The sequence below is a fragment of the Triticum aestivum genome, chromosome 5B (assembly GCF_018294505.1).
Source record: "Triticum aestivum cultivar Chinese Spring chromosome 5B, IWGSC CS RefSeq v2.1, whole genome shotgun sequence".
NCBI classification, from domain to species: domain Eukaryota; kingdom Viridiplantae; phylum Streptophyta; class Magnoliopsida; order Poales; family Poaceae; genus Triticum; species Triticum aestivum.
This window is the reverse complement of record NC_057807.1, coordinates 457,912,861-457,931,419: the sequence shown is the minus strand read 5'-3', so window position 1 is coordinate 457,931,419 and position 18,559 is coordinate 457,912,861. Positions and strand designations below refer to the sequence as shown.

The 18,559-nt window shown below is 47.2% G+C and overlaps 3 protein-coding genes across 4 annotated transcripts; all 3 read left to right on the top strand.

Annotated features, from left to right (window-relative positions):
• The first annotated feature begins 4,627 nt into the window (after nucleotides 1-4,627).
• Nucleotides 4,628-7,348, top strand: LOC123116420 (very-long-chain 3-oxoacyl-CoA reductase 1). The gene is made up of 5 exons (XM_044537379.1): nucleotides 4,628-5,043; nucleotides 5,149-5,437; nucleotides 5,543-5,612; nucleotides 5,941-6,208; nucleotides 7,009-7,348. The coding sequence occupies exons 1-5, from the start codon at nucleotides 4,629-4,631 to the stop codon at nucleotides 7,215-7,217; spliced, it is 1,251 nt and encodes a 416-aa protein (XP_044393314.1). The 5' UTR covers nucleotide 4,628; the 3' UTR covers nucleotides 7,218-7,348.
• A 2,169-nt stretch (nucleotides 7,349-9,517) lies between these two features.
• Nucleotides 9,518-12,561, top strand: LOC123112444 (cinnamoyl-CoA reductase 1). Of its 2 annotated transcripts, none has more exons than XM_044533421.1 (6): nucleotides 9,518-9,738; nucleotides 9,829-9,998; nucleotides 10,432-10,617; nucleotides 10,906-11,068; nucleotides 11,767-11,956; nucleotides 12,069-12,561. In XM_044533421.1, exons 2-6 carry the CDS (start codon nucleotides 9,852-9,854, stop codon nucleotides 12,271-12,273), a joined length of 891 nt encoding a protein of 296 aa, XP_044389356.1. In that variant the 5' UTR covers nucleotides 9,518-9,738; nucleotides 9,829-9,851; the 3' UTR covers nucleotides 12,274-12,561. The 2 variants fall into 2 exon arrangements, with proteins under 2 accessions (XP_044389356.1, XP_044389357.1); XM_044533422.1 differs by having other exon boundaries at nucleotides 9,606-9,742.
• Nucleotides 12,562-15,289: 2,728 nt separating this feature from the next.
• Nucleotides 15,290-17,792, top strand: LOC123112443 (phenylacetaldehyde reductase). Its single transcript, XM_044533420.1, has 6 exons — nucleotides 15,290-15,665; nucleotides 15,763-15,932; nucleotides 16,229-16,414; nucleotides 16,653-16,815; nucleotides 17,202-17,391; nucleotides 17,483-17,792. Exons 1-6 carry the CDS (start codon nucleotides 15,551-15,553, stop codon nucleotides 17,691-17,693), a joined length of 1,035 nt encoding a protein of 344 aa, XP_044389355.1. The 5' UTR covers nucleotides 15,290-15,550; the 3' UTR covers nucleotides 17,694-17,792.
• Nucleotides 17,793-18,559: the final 767 nt, after the last annotated feature.

The window sequence follows — 18,559 nt, the reverse complement described above, 5'->3', positions numbered from 1 at the left end:
ATGCTGCCAGATAGGAGGTCCCTGCTTATGGGTGCCCTTAACCCCTTTGCTCCCTATCCAGATTCCGCAGGGTCTCCATGCAAAGGAGTACCGAGCCTTGCTCGGTGGGTGCTGTGGTGTCAAGAGGACGTAGCCACATCCCCTGATTTGATGTTTGCATCCGAAGTGTCTGCTCTGCGTGGCACGAGCAAGTAGATAAACTGGTTCCAAATACAAGCTGGTGCAAGGGACATGAAGAGCCGGGGCTAGGTCACCCCGAACTCCCTTTCGCATGCGGGCGGGCACGCAAGACGATGCATGCCGATGGGACCGGAGCCACCCCATGACGGTGGCTCCGGTAGCACCCGTGATCCATCTGTCATGGACCCCTGAGGCAATCCGCCCGATGCGGGCTGTCCGGGAAGATCGAACGGAGGGAGGTCTAGAGGCGCCTACAACACGCAACCGGAAACAGACTGCGCTGAGACCCTCCTTGCTCTCAAAGCCCCCCATGAGGCGAGTACTCCCGCATCCTTTATACTACTAATATGCTCTCCGATCTATATATCTTTCTTTGACCAAGTTTGAGGGCTGATTCCCATGGGTTTAACATTGCAAGTAATGTACCGCATTGACAGAAAGTAGAAAAGGCTTGTATTGTGTTGTTGACACTAGCGATAAAAAATATGGGTGTCCTTTGAACGCAGGGTGAAGACAATATATCATCTACTTCATGTCATCGTACTCATGCAATACTTTACTCATTTACTTAGTACTTTATGGTGCAAGCTGGATAGCAATTTTGGATTGAGTATTAGCTATAGATGCAGTTGGATAACGGTCTATAGATATTAGAACGTGATGCTCATATGATGATTATGTTATGGATAGTCGTAGTTATAACAGCTGCAATTTAATCGATGCACTGGTATAATTTGTTCACAACAACATACTTTATTTTGGAGAGAAACCAGTAGTGAGCCTGTGGATCCCCATCCATTTTCAAACGCTCTTTTCTATTCATTGCTTTTACTTTTTTGTCGCAACCAAAATTTGCATACACTTGTGTTTTTAATCCTTGTTACTAGCAAGCTAGTGAGACTCACTATCTCACTAGTCCTATTGGGGCTAAGGCGGTTTTATATTTGTGTGTGCAGGTACTGATCATTAGTTTTGTTATTAAACTCATGTTGGTTTGATAAACCTTGAGGTCACTTGAAGGAGATTGCTACAAAAACCCTTGCACTTGAGGGTCCAACACCTTCCTAGTTAAGTGAAGCACCTGCCGCCACGGAGACGCAGCCGTTGCACCATGAGCTGCAACCTGTCCGCCAGCCTACCGCTACAATGAGCATGCCGCCACCATCACCGCGCCGCCGGGCCCCTCTCACACCCAATGTCTCCGCCCTGATGGGTCTTCGCCCCGTGCCAACCACCACCGAGGAGAGGAGAGGAGAGAAGAAGGTGCCCCGCAAGCCACCGTGAGGAGCGTTGCCCTGGCGGCTCCAGCCGACGATGTTGGTGAGGAAAGGAGGGGGTTGCCTACAGCGAGATCTGGCGTCGTCGCCTGAGTCACACGCGGGGGGACAACGTGGGGACTAGGGCGTGCGAGATTTTTTCCAAATCCGAACTTTTCCCTACACATAGTCGCCTCGAGCTCGCAACAGGCTTTTAGCTCGCAAGCCGGAATGCCAAGTTTTTTTTTAGACAATCTCGCGAGGCTTTTATTAACTTGGATCAATGTTTATAGGTACAAAAGAAAAGTCACCCGGGTTGCCTAACCAAACATGACGGCAAAACCCTAACTTCAAGAAATTGCCTCGCTAGATTGTGAGCTTTGAAATTCGAGCTCCTAAACTCAGGAGCAAAACTATAGGTTGTAGAGGAAGAACTATGATCTCTGATTTCATGTAGAATTGCACCATAGCTTTGTCAGATTCCTATGTTTGATATCATCCACCACAACCTTGCAATCCGTTGCCACATGGATCCTTTGCAAGTTGAGATCTTCGGCGAGGGCTAGAGCCTCTCGAACCACTAAATGCCGAGCTGAATGCGCCAACGAACTGAAGGTTGTCCGTTTTCTTTGCCGAGACACACCAAAATTTCAGGATATCGAGTCTAGTTAATCAGAATGAGTCCTCAAGTAAAGTCGCTATTTTTTTAAAGAAAATATGTTAGAACCAAACATCACCATAGCCCATTTCCGTTCACAGAACAGTACACCCTGAGAGATCACTTGGAGGCCCTGACAAAAAATCCTTGACAAGTGCGTGATGGAGCCATTTGTCATCTACGGAGTAGTATCTAGCAAACAGGCCCGGGTAGAATTCACGCACTGTTTTCTTGTTCTAGTTTTAGTTCAGGAGTAATTTAACATGAGACCAGATTTCCCTTAGTAAATCGTTGGCAGCCCCTACCTAACGAACAACTATCTGCATTAGTACCGGTCCATTTCGACAAATTAATGGTGTTACGATTACATGTTATGCATGCTATTCATTCAGTTGCGTGGGTATGCCAAGCTACGCACATGAAAAGTGCTTCTTTTACAAAGCTATGGGCGTCGATGTGACTACAAGATCTAAAATTATTTTGCACAGATAAGGACATCATCTCAAGGAATAACTTGGTTGGCAGTATTCTTCAGAATGGTTTTCTGGTTAAGCCTTAGAGGGTGTTTGTTTCCAGGGGCTTATTGGTTTAGGGACTTAAAAAAGTCCCTATAAGTCTCACCTAAACCAAACATAATGGACTTATTGGGACTTATTGTGGTGATTTGGGACTTATCAAATAAGACTCTCAGGGAGGAGCTTATTGGGACTTATCCCGGGCCGGACCTACCCCGCGTCGCTCCAGCCTCGTTCCCCGCACGCCGCCTGCCTCTCGGTCCAATCGCCGCCGCCGCCCCACCTCTCGCTCCATTCGCCGCCCCGCCTCTCGCCCCGTCGCCGCCCCGCCTCGGTTCGTTCTGCCTCGGTTAGCCGCCCCGTCGCCGCCCCGCCTCGGTTCGTTCTGCCTCGGTTCGTTACAGCGGTGCCTCCAATCGCCGGACAGGCCCTCTCCTGAGCCTCGTTGCAGCGGTGCAACATGGACTTATAAGTCCCTGTAAACAAACAGGTAGGGACTCGGGACTTATAAGTCGATGTAAACAAACAGGTAGGGACTTATGACTTATAAGTTGGGACTTAAAAAAGTCTTATAACTTATGAAACAAACAGAGCTTAAAATAGCCCTACTGAATAACTATTCCACATGTGGCCCGGCTTTAAAGGTAGTAGTACAAGTATATTTAGCTCCATGATAAGCACATTTTTAGGAAGCGTCTATTTCTCACTTGATTTAAAAATAGCAAATTTTCAATTGACTTCACAAAAAAATCAAGCAGAATTAAAAAGTTCAATATAAATATTGTTCCTACATAAGACTATTACTACAAAAACCATACGTTCTAGTTATTTTTGAATTGTAACTGCCCCAGGATTCTAACCGTAGTCTTTTTTTTTTTTTGCAAACACACAAAAGCTATGTGCGTCGGTATTAGAAGAAGAATATGTTCATCAAGTGTAAAAAGCAGTAATATTGTCTTAATATACCTCATGCATATCTGTAATAATGTTCACCGTGCTGTAACATTTTGTTCATTGGGGAAATTTTATTTTTTCCCTCTCGAAGTTCAAACTAACATTGAATCGTGCATGTATCTCAACATTGGATAAATGGTCCTTGGCGTCTGCTGACAACTAACTAATTCTTAGTCAACTGGGATTAGCAAAATCCAATTATCCTTTTTTTTTATCTAAGATTGATCTTTTTAGAATAAACTGCTTTACTCGGATAAGAACGATACAATTGTAGTTTTAAATAACAGATTTTACAAGATAGAAAAATAACAAGCCCTAACACCAACGAGTTGCCGTTGACGAGAACAACCCACACCGGGAGAAGCATCGCTGCAGTAAGGAACCATTTACGCCGTCACGAGGACTCCACCCAGGGGATCCTCCTTGAGGTTTTCTAAGCTGCTTGAGCCACCTGAGCTATCCGTGTTCTAAAATTGATGAAGGCACCTTCGGCGCGATGGCAGAGTCGCTGGATCCGTGAGATCGTCATTCACGAAGAAAGAAACGTCGCCCGCAACCGTTGGGAAGGAAGATGAGCACTATCCGTCTTGCAAAGGACCTTGTTCCAATTGCCGATATCTAAAGAGAGCCCACAAATGCGGGGACACAAACTCCCACAGATCATACGTCGGCACCGGGTCAAACGTCATCGAGGTAGGGAGGGACCTTATTCCCACACAACATCGCTGCCATCACTTCGTTGGTACCGCTGGAAAAACAAAATCCTAAAGAGAGAAAATGAAACGGACTGACGGTCCCCAATCCTAGAAAAACGATGGTTCGAATTAAAAGTCTGGTCACGTGTTTTGAATCGCAAGTTAGTCTCGGGTAATTTTTTTAACATAGTACAGATCTCATATAAACACGCATACACTCACCCCTATGAACACACGCATGCATTTTTATGAAGTCGCCATAGAAGCACTAGAACTTTTTTTTTTTTTGAGAAGTGGGGCACTAGAACTTGAACCCTCGTGGTCTCCGGTATTTTCTTCAATGTTATATATCCCAAGCCGCTCGCGATGGATGAGCATGAGCACACTTCCCAATTGTGCCTTCGTTGCTCAACCGCATTTGCAGGTACCAGAGACGCACCGCGTCCGCGAGATGGCCGTGCCGGTGTGGTTCTTCTCGTTGGCCTTGCTTGGCGCTCTCCATGTCGTTGCCATCAGCTTCCGCCTCATCGCCTACTTCTCGGTCTTCCTCCGCAGGCCCATTGACCTCCGCCACCGGTACGGCGCCTGGGCTATCGTCACCGGCCCAACGTCCGGCATCGGGCGCTCCATGGCCCTGGAGCTCGCGGAGAGGGGCCTCAACCTCGTCCTCGTCGGCCGCGACCCCGCCAAGCTCAGGGACATCTCCGAGACGATCTCCAGGGCTCACGCCGCCGTGCAGATCAAGACCGTGCTGTTCGATTTCTCCCTCGTCTCCACCGCGCAAGGTGTGTAAAAGTTAATCGCAGGAGCATCATACATAGCGTACGTATCCGTCTGAGCAGAGCACTGACTGAACGGTCCTCACGTGTCGATCGACCTTGGGCATGCAGGCGACGAGGCGATGCGGCGGCTCCGGGAAGCCGTGGCGGGGCTGGACGTAGGGGTGCTGGTGAACAACGCGGGCGTGGCGAAGCCGGGCGCGGTGTACCTCCACGAGGTGGACGCGGAGGCCTGGGTGAGGATGATACGGGTGAACGCGCTGGCCCTGACGGAGGTGACGGCGGCGGTGCTGCCGGGGATGCTGCGGCGAGGGAGGGGCGCCATCGTGAACATCGGCTCTGGCTCATCGTTCGCCCTCCCGTCCTACCCCCTCTACTCCGTCTACGTAGCCACGAAGCGGTAACAACGACGCTCACGTCTTTCCCGTGTTATTCATGAAAGACATGCTCTGTTTCCTGTCAAAAAGAAACGAAGCTCTGTTCTTGACTTCTCGTGGAGCTGCAGGTACGTTCTTGAGTTCTCCAGTAGCCTTTCCGTGGAGTACAAAAGCAGAGGAATCGATGTGCAATGTCAGGTACCATAATCACTCATTTGCGTTGTAGAAATGTGGGGGTTGGCGGTCATTGCATGTTGGGTATAGTTGTCGAGCTGATCTTATGCTTACGGGGTTGCGTGCTTTGTGAGTAGTTAGCATGTACTAGTTGGTTTGTATCGGTTTTTACCCGGTTATCTATCAATTAACTGGACAATTCTCTTCTATTTAAGTAATTGATGAGGTAAATCTTTTATCTTTGTTTTTGGAAAAAATCGTTCGTGTACATACGTGAGCAGCTGATGTATGTACACACATTCGTCCTCCTCAGATTAATCATGCTTGATTGATTGCCTATATAATCCACCAGGTCCCGTTCCTGGTGGAGACAAACATGGTGTCGAGCGCGGCCAGGGTCATCCGGCAGTTCGTGCTGACCCCGGATGCCTACGCGCGTGCGGCGGTGAGCTGGATTGGGCACGGATCGCTGTGTGTGCCCAACGCCGTCCACCGCCTCCAGGGATGGTACCTGTACCTCTGCTGCTTCTCGCCGGATTTCACCGATAGGGGCTTGCTGCGGCGAAATCTGAAGCAGAGGGTTATCTTTCGGAGGCTCAGGTCATGGAGGAAATCACAGGGTAACGGTGTTGCTACCCAGAATAAGAATGCTAGCTAGTGATTAAAGCGAACGAATTTGCTAAATCTCATCTAGGTTATATCACATCTAAGACTGTGTTTGGTTGAGCTGTAGATCGTGCAAAAGCTTATGTGAGCTGTGAGCTATGAGAAAGCTGTTGTGAACCTCCACCCCTGAAGAAATTGAAAGTTTCTCCTAAAAAAACCAGAAGTTGTTTCGCTAAAATAACTGTGAAACTGTAGATTTGGCCGTGGATTGTCCGTAAGGCCCCTGGGCCATGAATGAATATGTTTATATGCTAATTGGTTGTAAAACAACAATCTTTACACTGGTAGAACGACCATTTTGAAAAGAAAAATTATGACAACGTAGATGATTTGACGGTTATACTTTGATATTGCATACATATAGATAGATACAAAAATAATAATATTATTAGAAAAGACATGGACCATACAAACACATATAGTTCACATGATGATGACCTCCATCAACATAGTTAGCCTATGTTGCCATCGCAAGACAATTATCTACTATCCTACTATGAATTTTATTCATGGTATTTTCATTCTCCTGCTCTTCAACAACGGTACTCCTTTCAACCCAAATTAATGAACGCAAACTTAGTACAAAGCTGTACTAACTTTGTAATAAGTCTGTGACAATTAATATGGATCGAAGGAAGTAGTGATTAAAGTGAATGTCGTGCCGAACCAAAAAATTATGTCATAGGAGGATGCATGCACGAGCGAGACGATATATTATTGTGGAATCACATGCTTGTTAATTTGTGGAATTCAGGCAACTATGAAGAATGGAGGCTAGCATCATCCTCAAAGAGATACACGAGACGTGCGGGAATGTTAACAGTTTTATGGTCAATTTTGCTCGGTGAGATGCCAACGAGCTGGCTCATTTGTGTGCTAAGCAAGGCAATTCATCCAGAAGGAAGTGCTTATGGATTAGTTATATATCGTGAGTGTAGCGTCAAAAACACTCTTATATTATGAGACAGGGGGTAGTTGATTGTATTGCTAACTCCCATAATGGGAGTATCATAAGAGTTTCATGCATTGCCATTTAAGCAAAAATATGGTGTGACACTATAATTAATGATGTGAAAGAGGATTCTAACAGGAAACGATTGTAACCGTCCAACCGGCTGAATGAGTGTGTCGGTCGCACGCGCACCACACGGTTGCACATGAATCTGTGCTGACAGAACAAACCTATGCACGTCTCCTGGTCCACATCTACATCGCTTTACTTCCCAACTCCCCAACTCTTCTCTCTTCCTTATCCTCTTCCATACACGTCCTCAGCCATTCGTATCTTTTCCTCATCTTCTTCTCCGTGTGGACCGCATCTCTCATGGCATCTTCATGCTCCTTCTTCACCACGACGAGACGGTGAACTACCCGTGATGACCGACGAGACGCCATGGCATGCTTCATCTTCACCATGACACGACGAGGAGCTACCCATGGTGACCGACGAGGTGACATTAGCAATTTGGAGGTGCTACGAACTCTGGTATGAGCTGCAACTGAAGACGGGCACTCTAGAGGTAGGCACACCCATGAGAGGTGCCGAACTAGCCGGGGTATTGCTAAAAACAACCGGCTTCAATGTTGCGCGGACAACGCCGAGCAGCTCACAAGGGACGATCGACGTCGGTGCTGGTGGCAACTGGGTGCTGCGACGACTGATGCGGAAGCTGCAACCTCGACGGTGGGGAGCTGCAAGCCTCCTAACACAGTGTGCCCTCCGTTGTGGGAATGCTGCAACCGCGATGACGGGAGTTGCAACCGTCGGTGTGCAGAGCTGCAACCATAGTCTGGTGGAGCTACATCTACCGGCACTGTTGGGGAGAAGCTGCAACTGTGTGATAAGAAGCTGCAACCGGCGATAATCGAAGCTACAACCAACTACAGCCGTAGATCCCTTGATGGTGGAGCTGCAAACGACGAACGAGGGGCTGCAACCCGTGATTGGGGAAGCCGCGAGACAACCGGGAGACCGGGGCGTCGTTGCGGTGAGCGTCGCATGGAAATGGCGAGCGAATTGGTAAAGGATACTCCTTAGTTGCTAGCCATGAAAGCAACTCTAGCAGACCCCGTATATCTCGCGAACCCGCATAATTCCGGTGAGTATACGGGCTCAGCCCAGTTTTCTGGCCAGAACAGAGCCAGTATACTCGTCCGGCCCATAAAAAAATGTTACCGCGGCCCGCAAACCGCTCCCCTGAAGTAGTATATCTACGGGTTTGCGGGGCAGATACGAGTCTAAACCCTATCCCCCCGCCGCCGCGTTTCTTCGCAATTTCTTACTCCCTCCCTCACATTTCTCGCCGCCGGTGAGCCCCCTTCCGTCTCCAGCCTTCATGTGGGGCCGCATGTGGAGCTCCGGCCGCAGCTCCAGTGGCAGCTCCAGCGGGGGCGGCGACCCCGAGCGCGAGCGACGTGTCCGCTCAGATGGCGTGAGGAAGCGTGCAGCGAGGAAGTGGACGAACAAGGGCCTCGAGCCGCCGGTGAGGCTCCTTTGTCGCGAGACGGAGGAGTACGACCATCGGCACGGGCGTACGCCCTCCTCGGCCGCGGGCTCTTCGTCTTCCGACGCGGCGCTTCTCCCCGTGAAGAGGGAGTGGTCGAAGGAGCCGGAGGACCGCGAGCTCGTCGCCGTCAAGCAGGAGCCGGAGGAGATCGAGCGCCGAGGTGTCGTCGGGCCCGAAGATTTCGTGGCCGATGTCGACGTGGTCGCGACCACCATTGCCGAATGGAGCTTGCGCGAGGAGGCGGAGCACCGGTGCCATGATGAGGAGCTTGAAGACCTCATGCTCAAGCAGGCGGTCGCGGCGAACCTTGCCGCGAAGAAGAAGGACGACGAGTGGCGGCGCATCCGCAAGGAGCAGAGGCAGAAGTTCATCAATCTCGTCAGCTTCGACGAGGAGGACTGAGCTCCTTCACCACGTCGTCCTCGGCCGCGAGCTCGTCCATTTTGGTACATCGACCTCGGCCTCGCCGCCGCGAGATTCCCCACCTCCCTCTTGTAGTAGTAGAAGAATGTAGTATGCATGATCTTGTAGTATGTGATGAACTAGTGTATGATCATGTAGTATGTGATTAACTAGTGTGGTTGCAATTTCTCCCGCCAAAGTTTTTCTTTAAATTATACGTCTGCCGCGCACGATTTCAATCCGCAAAACAGTTTCTCGTCGAACTGTAAACGCATTATACGGGTCGCTATTACATCGGGTTTGCTAGAGTTGCTCTGAAAGGCCGACGTCCAACAGCTGTCCGTTTGCACGGACGTTTTGACAGATAGGGGCGGCTTTCTTTTCCTTTGAGGTCTTTTTTAGGTGCCCTTGATATTCGTAGTGACGTCGATTAGCGCCGTGGAGTCCTGGAAAAGAATCCTATACCAAGGAAGCTGCGAACCATCCTGTAATAAGTAGAGGAGCAGTATGGCACCACCGTCAACAGCTGCTCCTCTCCCGGGGCTACGCCGTCCACGCCACGCTCCGCGACCCCAGTAAGTACGGCGCACCTGATCCGGTCGCTCCTCCTTTCTTCTTGCTGCCTACTTCGCCGGTTAGTGATTAACGTCGGGATGCCGTTTCAGGTGATCCCAAGAACGCGCATCTGATGCAGCTGGACGGGGCGGCGGAGAGCCTGCGGCTGTTTAAGGCCGACGTGCTGGACAGCGCCGCGCTGGCCGCCGCCGTCGAGGGGTGCGAGGGCGTCTTCCATGTCGCCTCCCCCGTCCCTGCGGATAAGATCGTCGATCCTGAGGCTAGTACACATCTGCCGATTCACAAAATTACCGTGTGTTGTACTTGGTTCACAAAATTACACAGCTCCCATGATTTATTCGTTGCTCCACCATGGAGATGGAGTCTCTCTCATAGCAGCAGTACCGTCAGAATATTTGCAATTGGATTTTGACTTGCTATTTTCTTTCATTTCTGGGTGCAAATCTAGCACTCCTGTCGATGTCGATATAAGTATATCCAACAGTTGTGGAGTAGGAGCTTAGATCAGCATTTTAATTAGTGTGCTCACTTAATAGAGTAATAGAGTGCGAACTAAGTGACTCACTGCTGTCAGAGACGATTACAAGTTATTACTGCCTTACTGGCACTAAAATCTTGTTGAAGTCCAATATTTGGAAAATGCAGATTCTTGATGGTCTGTTACTAATGTTGTGCTAAATATAACCCTGCAGTCAGAAGTCATGGTGCCTGCCGTGAAGGGGACCTTAAATATTCTTGAAGTTTGTTCATCTCTGAAGGTTCATAAGGTTGTGGTGGTGTCATCCACTGCTGCCGTTCATTATGATCCCAACTGGCCTCAGGGTAAACCCAAAGACGAGAGTTGCTGGTCGGACAGAAAAGTATGCAAGGATAATGAGGTTAGTAATAATGTTATAATTAGAACTGTTAGCTGATAGAACAATGGAATTCAGTCACAACATACTTGCTGAAGCTAAGCCTGTTGATATAACAATGGAATTTAGTCCCAATGTACTTGCTAAAGCTAAGCATATACGTTAATTTCTTTACGTGAAGATTTGACATGCGATTTTTTGTTAATCCCTAACATACTAGTGTATTCATCATTAGTCAATAATTACTTGAGACTACAAAATGGTTGTAACATGCGAGGGCTTCCCTCAAAGCTTTGCAATTTTTGTTGGCAGATCTGGTATAGTCTTGCTAAAACTGTTGCTGAAGAGACAGTTTGGGAATATGCAGAGAAGAACAGGCTAAATGCTGTTACAGTATGCCCTTGTATTGTTTTGGGGCCACAATTGCAATCTGTTGTCAATACTACAAGCGAACTCCTCCTCTATGTCATAACAGGTGCCCTCATTATTTCATTTTGCCCCTTCTTATTGTTGGCATGTAGGAATATCACTTATCTGACAAAACAAAATCATGTCTTTGAGTGGGCGAAATTCAGTAACCAGGCTCTCTTGGCAATGTAGGAATTTTGGAAGAATTGAAACCCTACAGAAAAATTCCTATGTATTTTTTAGAAAATATTCCTATTTAGTCATAAAACGAATGTGGTTCTAGGAATATTATCAGTATGTGTTTTTTTTGGACCGTCCTATAGAATAACTGAATCTATGAAAAAAATTGAATGATTTCTTCCATGTGCTTAACCTCATGGAAAAAATTCTTCTTGGCCTTCTCTCTTCCTGGATTACTGTTATATTACTATAGTTTTTTTTTGCAAATTCCTTCGTTTGCTGCATGATTTGAGAAGCCATGACATACCAATCATACACTTTCTTTTTCTGTATTTGGGTTTTAGAATCTTGTCCTCTAAGGATGCTCTTACTTTCCCCCTATGTAAGAACTACAAAACTCATCTGTGCTGTTGAAGAAGGTTCTTAAATATGATTGGACTAATAATATCATGACAGTTAATAATGTCCTGTATTGCTTTATTCTGTTTGTGCACAATTGTTTTACCTCATCCTCTTGACAGCGTTTCGGAGAACTACTTGTCTTTTAATTATTGACTTCTGGGAGTGCTGAACATTTTATTACAGGAGGTCCTAATGCATTGAATGAGATGCTGTGGCACATAGTCGATGTCCGTGATGTGGCCGAGGCCCTGCTTCTGGTATACGAGAAACCAGAATCATCCGGGAGATATATCTGCGCACCAAATTACATTAGCACAAAGGCTTTGCTGGAGCTGCTAAAGAAGACGTACCCTGACTACAACTATGTAAAATGGTGCGTCTCTTCTCTTATTATGTGTTCCTTGTATGTATAAAAATGGCACATTTGCCCTGAACCAACGTGCTTGTTCATATGGTTTGAACAATTCTCTCTCTGCTTTCTGCAGCAAGGCGGATGCGCAGCAGAACTCTCGTATCACGCCGATCTCGTCGGGAAAACTGAGTAATCTGGGCTGGAAGCCGAGGGCATTGGAGGAGACGCTCCTGGATAGCATCGAATACCACCGGAAGATGGGAAATCTGCAGGATGTGGAGGGACAGGCCTACCGCCTTCCTGATATTTTCCGTCATTTTCAAGCTGCCGACGAATGAGTCGAGAGTGCAGAGCGGCAGTGGCCAGTGAAATAGTTAAGGATCTGCTGAATATTGTGGGAAATAGTTAAGGATCTGCTGTGAAGATGACAGGAGACCAGAGAGAGTGAAGCTGCTCGCTGCCTCGCTGTAGATTGGTTGTGGCAAACACAACTTTTCGGTTCAGGGTTGTATCTCTGCTGTTTTGTGTCCAGGTCTCATTAACGAAGCAAACTGTATTACAAATGTTGTTGTCCGGAGCATTTTACCCTCGTCGATAATAAAGGAGTAGAACCCCGATTTCATTAATGAAGCAAACTGTATTGTAAATGTTGTCTGAGGTCACTGCCGAGGTGGCTTGCAGGGTAGGATGCACGCTTTTAGCTCGGTTGGCAAGGTGGTGCTGAGACGTCCAACGCACCCACGATTTGAGGCTTGCAAACGTAGGGCGTCTTCGATTTGTAGAATTCTAAAAATGCGGGAATAGAAAAATATAGGATTGAAATGCCATGCTCTCAATCTTATAGGATATATTCGAGAGAAAAAAATCTTATAGGATTTTTTTATTGTCATAGGAAAAAACAAAGGATTCTTTGAAAGATATTTGACTGGATGCTAGAAACCCTATAGATGTAGTACAGAGAAATTCTTGGGAAAAATTCATATAGAATTCAATCCTACAACTCAAACAATCAATGTAGGAAAAATTCTTAAGGATACTAATCCTCCAAAATTCAGCGCAAGATCCTTGTGAAATCTAAAAAGAAAATTTAGCGCCATATGTTTTAGTTGCCTGATCTCAAATGTTGAGATGGTGGCAATCGGTCAGACTTGTTTTGTTTGGTGAACTTGTGTAAATCTCGGTTTCGTTAATGAACCAGAGGGATTAACCCCTCTTTTGATAAAAAAAAGGGGAATGCTAAATCTCAGTTTGAAACTTAGGAAGTCTCTGTCAACGCAGAGATTCATGTAAAAATTTCTTTTATTTTTTTCCTTCTTTTATATGGTTTGTCACTTAACTAAGACTTCTTGTCGAATGGAATCTACCCACACCCTAAAAAAATGCGGGACATAGGGCAGGGTGGCATGCACAAGACAAGGGAATGGACAAACATGTTCGAACTCCAGGGTGGCGCAAGGGGAGGAACAACATGGGGGTGGCGAACCATGGAGTGAGGGACATTTATAGATTAGCGATTGCCATATGGTGAGTCGAGAGAAAACATACACCGAGAGTGGCGGTGTATTTACGGCGGAATATTAAGGCGGGCAAGTAAATCGCGAGCTAACGCATTAGAATATGTAATGGAATATTTGTGCGGAGTTGAGAGAAATCATATTAATGTGGACAAGTAAATCATGAGTTAACATACTAGATTACTTATATCATGTTGGAATAAATAGGTATTGCCCTAGTCTCGACCAAAGTGGATACCGATTTCCCAGACGAAAAGAGGTCAACCCTCTTCTCTTCAAGCTTGAACTTCTTCTCCGCTGCGGCCATCAAGATGTTAAACCTCTCAGCCTTCTTTTCCTCCTTCACGTCGGAGTGTGATCCATCATCTCTCAGTCTGCGTTGTCGTACACCGGCTCGCCCAGTCGATACATACCGGTGAACAGAGAGTTGGGACCAAGCTGATCCACGCCCCTCGTTCACATCTGGACAAGTTGCGGCGACGTAGACTCTGCGAAATAGAGCGGGGCTGCATTGACGTCGACGCAATACGACACCTGCCTAATGGCGGATGCCGGGGACTGCCGGCTGAGCTACTGGATGTCGTAGAAGTAGGGAGGCTAGTACTTTTTCAGACATGATGGTGATGGCACCCCACGTCCTAGGCCCCGCCCAGCCCGTGCACCCTTCTTTTTGCCGGCCTGCCCGACCTTTGCCTTCGCATTGAGGCGGCGGGCTTGACGTGTCGTCGAGTTGATTTTCCGGGCGACCGCCTTCTTCGGATCCTCCACCCCTGCCGTCTTTGGTAGCTTTTCGTATGGGTCCATGTGGCAACAGAGGCGAAAATGATGGTAATTGGTGTGGAGAGAGGCGGGATGGTAGTTGAGAGGGTGGAGAAGGGGGAGTTTTGCCAAGAAAACAAGTACGACCGCTCCAAATGCCCGGGCTCCACCTCAATTTCGCGTGGCCTGAAGGTATCATAATCCTATGTGATGGGTGTCCAGACTCCCGCAAAGCTCCTCTGGTTTGCGGAATAACGAACACCCGAACTGGTTCGTAGACAAATGTGGGAAAACATTGAATGGCTTATGCTGTCCGGACAAATCGATCCAGACGTTTACTGGCGATTTTAAGAGTCCGTATCGGAGATGGCCTTATGCCCTATCGGATGCCCATTCTAGTAGCATGACTTTCCTGATTAAGGAATTCAGGCATCCGCACCACCTAAAAATAGTCAGGACATTTCTTTTGTAGTGGAGTGGTTACCGCAAAGGGGAGATGGAACATGAAAGCGTGCCACGGCCCCACCTGTTCGCAACCCTAGCGACTAGCTTTTCTTCTTCCTTTCTTTCTTTCTTCATTCCTCTACCCGTTCGCCACCACAACTCCAGGAATACAACCACAAACGCATTCAGCAACGGAAATAATAAATGCCAATGTTCGGATTTTAAGCATGGCAACCTGAACGTTTTTATGACAACTTTATTTGACGCGGGGTGGTAAGTTTAGTTGCCAACTAAACTTGCCACCTCGCGTCAACTAAAGTTGCCATAAAAAACATTCCGTTTGTCATGCTTAAAATCCGAACGTCCAAAATTTATGGGGGTCCTTAAGCAAACTAGCAAATCAAATTCATATTTACATTCAACCTTTCTTCTAAAGAAAAGTGAGCATTAATGGATATAAACTAATATCCACTATTTTAAGCCGAATAAATACATGTACAAAATAAAAGATGCTCTCTTCAATCCATATTAGTAGCAGAACAATAGGACAACATGTGAACACACAATGTGCATGTGCGTGCACGAGGACGTGCGTAGTGCATGGCTGGTAACAAACAGAAAGCACCCGAGGCATTTTGGCACCAATCAGCCGGCGACGAAAGCACGCGGTGCGATGATTCCAAGGCGGACGGCACACAATCTGCTCGTTGTTCGTCTCTACCCTGGTCGCGAGTGGTCTTTGTTAGGTCTTGGCATAATCTTTTGATGTCGATTTGCGCCGTGGAGTCCACCGGCCGGCAAGTGGGTGGACAAAGTGCCAAGCCGGCAAACCTGCGACAGAGACATAAAGAGCCGACGACGCGGCAGCAAGCCATCCCGTAGGTGAAGGACGAGGGGGATGGCACCACCGCGGCGCGTGTGCGTGACCGGCGGCGGCGGGTACATCGCCTCGTGGCTCGTCAAGCTGCTCCTCTCCCGGGGCTATGCCGTCCACGCCACCGTCCGCAACCCACGTACGTACGCCGCGTCCGATCTGATTCTCCGTCCTGCTCGCCTCTCCTCTCCGTCCTGCTCCCACCTCGCCGGTTGACGTCCGAATGTTTGGTTCAGGTGATTCCAAGAACGCGCATCTGATGCAGCTGGACGGGGCGGCGGAGAGCCTGCGGCTGTTCAAGGCAGACGTGCTGGACAGCGCCGCGCTCGCCGCCGCCGTCGAGGGGTGCGAGGGCGTCTTCCACGTCGCCTCCCCCGTCCCCGCGGATAAGATCGTCGATCCTGAGGCTAGTAGTACACATCTGTCGATATCATATTATCAATACCAATTCATGGTGCAGCAATAGAGAATTGTTCAACTGAATTTTGACTTTCTATTCGTCTTTTTTAACTGTCGATGCAGAGATTAATTTACCGTCTATATACGTACCTCCACTTATGTATTTATGTGATTCTTCTAAGAAGTGTGTATTTTCTAGAGTGATAGACTCCTAGGACCTACTGCTGGACGATTACAGCTTGTTATTGGAATTGTACAATCCTTTTGACTGTTTCTAATTTTGTGCTAACTTTAACCGTGCAGTCAGAAGTGATGGTGCCTGCTGTGAAGGGCACCGTAAATATTCTTGAAGTTTGTTCATCTATGAAGGTTCAGAAAGTTGTGGTGGTGTCATCCACTTCTTCTGTTCATTTTAACCCCAACTGGCCTCAGGCTAAACCCAAAGATGAGAGTTGCTGGCCCGACAAAAAAATATGCGTGGATAATGAGGTTAGTAATAATATTTAAAGTTAAGAACCAATCACAACTTACATTGTGATGTAAGTAGGCTATTACACATGAGTATATTATTATGGAATCTTTTACATAATATAATTTTGGTATTTCAATTTTCGTTGCTGATCCGTGACATGTTGATTTCTTCAGCATAAGTTGATATTACTCATAAATTACAAATTATTGCAGTGTCTGAGGACTAAGTTCGACCCTTTACAATTTCTGTTGGCAGCTCTGGTACTGTCTTGCTAAAACTGTTGCTGAAGAAACAGCCTGGGAATATGCAGAAAAGAATGGGCTAAATGTTGTTACAGTATGCCCTTGTATTGTTTTAGGCCCACAACTGCAACCCATTGTCAGTACCAGCAGCGAACTTCTCGTCTATGTTATAAAAGGTCATCTTGTTATTTTCTTTTCCTCTTGTCAATTTGTAGGAGCATCACTTATTGGACGAATATGCCATGTCTTTGGGTGGGCAAAATTCAGTAACTACTTGCCAAGCCCTCGGTATCGTAGTGCTCGAAGAATTTTGAAGGATTCAATTCTTGTAGACAGTTTATTCTTGTTTCAAATGTAGTTCTTCGATCCCCCGCAAAAAAAAATTTAGTCCTTTGAAAGGGAATAATTAGCTTGTTAAAATGAGCACTCCTATGAAAATTCCTACTGAGTGACTCATTCCAATAGAATTTTGAATGAATTCCAACATTAAAAATTCTTACAGTAAGTCGTCGAAAAGCCACTTTTCTTTTTTGGCTGCTGAAATTCTGTTAATTCATTGCAGGAGGTCCTAATGCGATGAAGGACATGCTGTTGCACATAGTCGATGTCCGTGATGTGGCAGATGCTTTGCTTCTGGTATACGAGAAACCAGAATCATCTGGGAGATATATCAGCGCACCAAATTACATTAGCACAAAAGCCATGCTGGAGTTGCTGAAGAAGACGTACCCTGACTACAATTATGTAAACTGGTGGGTATCTTCTCTTATCAAAATGGTACATTTTTTCCTGAACGGCCGTGCCTGTTTACATGGTTTGAACAGCTCTCTTCGCTTTTTGCAGCAAGGCTGAGATGGATCACAACTCTCCTATCACCCCAATCTCGTCGGCAAAGCTGAGGAATCTGGGCTGGAAGCCAAGGGAATTGGAGGAGACGCTCCTGGATAGCATCGAATACTACCGGAAGACGGGAATTCTGCAGGATGGCGAGGGAGAGGGACACGCTTGCCGCTTACCTGATATCTTCCGGATGTTTCATGCCTCCGAGGAATGATATGCCATTCTGCATGTGATGTTGCTGAATATCTAATGACATTATATTGTAATGACAAAGCTATCACTATCAATCTTCAAGGTTATGCTTGGCCTCCTCCGTCGATCTCCTATCCAACCGTCTACACTGCACCATACAGCTTGGTACCAGGGTGATGTCGTGGTCAACGTTGATCTCCGATCAGACGGCTCCTATTCTCTCTTGGGTGCTGTTTGAAATCCGGCAACGGGTACTGTTTACTTTATGCTTTTAGCTTAATTATGATTACCTGTAGTAGTGCCTGTAAAAGCCATAGATCGGGGCGATAATCCAGAAACTATTTGTACTGGGTTAACACCTAGGTGTCGTTTCCTGGCAGACCTCTTATATGCAACTCTGTGTGCGGCAAGATGAAGGCCCTAGAAATCGAGTGCATAAATCACATGTTTCACTGTCTCGAATTTCATTTATGTTCGACCCCCCTTCCCAACCCCAAATACAAGAGTTAGACCATATAAGCGAAGCCCTGTCACCACAGCTGTGAACTACTCGCCGGAATCGCTCACGCTCGCCATGGATTGGTATGAATCGAGCTAATAATTTGAATTCGGCAGAGGAAAGCCACCCAACCTCCGCACCTCTATCCGTTACAAGCCACCGGCCTCAGCCGTCCAAATCCTAGCCACCCCCTCTCGAGGGAGAGAGACGTCTATTTAACGTTACACCCGATCAACGGGCCCAGTTCGGGCCTGCAGGCCACTGGGGAAGGTTCTTGGGCCGCGAAGACTTGGGCCGTAGCATGGGTTCTGCATCTGGCTTCCTGTTGCCGGCAACGCCTTGATTTGCTACAGCGCTCTCCTGCGTGTCTTCAGTGTCGGTGCTTGCAG

Bases quoted from the DNA above. Each gene is read 5' to 3' on its own strand.
- LOC123112444 (XM_044533421.1), top strand. From the start codon at position 9,852: ATGCAGCTGGACGGGGCGGCGGAGAGCCTGCGGCTGTTTAAGGCCGAC. The intron at 10,618-10,905 runs GTTAGTAATAAT...TTTTGTTGGCAG, and splicing joins AAGTATGCAAGGATAATGAG to ATCTGGTATAGTCTTGCTAA. The intron at 11,957-12,068 runs GTGCGTCTCTTC...TGCTTTCTGCAG, and splicing joins GACTACAACTATGTAAAATG to CAAGGCGGATGCGCAGCAGA.
- LOC123116420 (XM_044537379.1), top strand. From the start codon at position 4,629: ATGAGCATGAGCACACTTCCCAATTGTGCCTTCGTTGCTCAACCGCAT. The intron at 5,044-5,148 runs GTGTGTAAAAGT...TTGGGCATGCAG, and splicing joins CCTCGTCTCCACCGCGCAAG to GCGACGAGGCGATGCGGCGG. The intron at 5,438-5,542 runs GTAACAACGACG...GTGGAGCTGCAG, and splicing joins GTCTACGTAGCCACGAAGCG to GTACGTTCTTGAGTTCTCCA.
- LOC123112443 (XM_044533420.1), top strand. From the start codon at position 15,551: ATGGCACCACCGCGGCGCGTGTGCGTGACCGGCGGCGGCGGGTACATC. The intron at 16,415-16,652 runs GTTAGTAATAAT...TTCTGTTGGCAG, and splicing joins AAATATGCGTGGATAATGAG to CTCTGGTACTGTCTTGCTAA. The intron at 17,392-17,482 runs GTGGGTATCTTC...CGCTTTTTGCAG, and splicing joins GACTACAATTATGTAAACTG to CAAGGCTGAGATGGATCACA.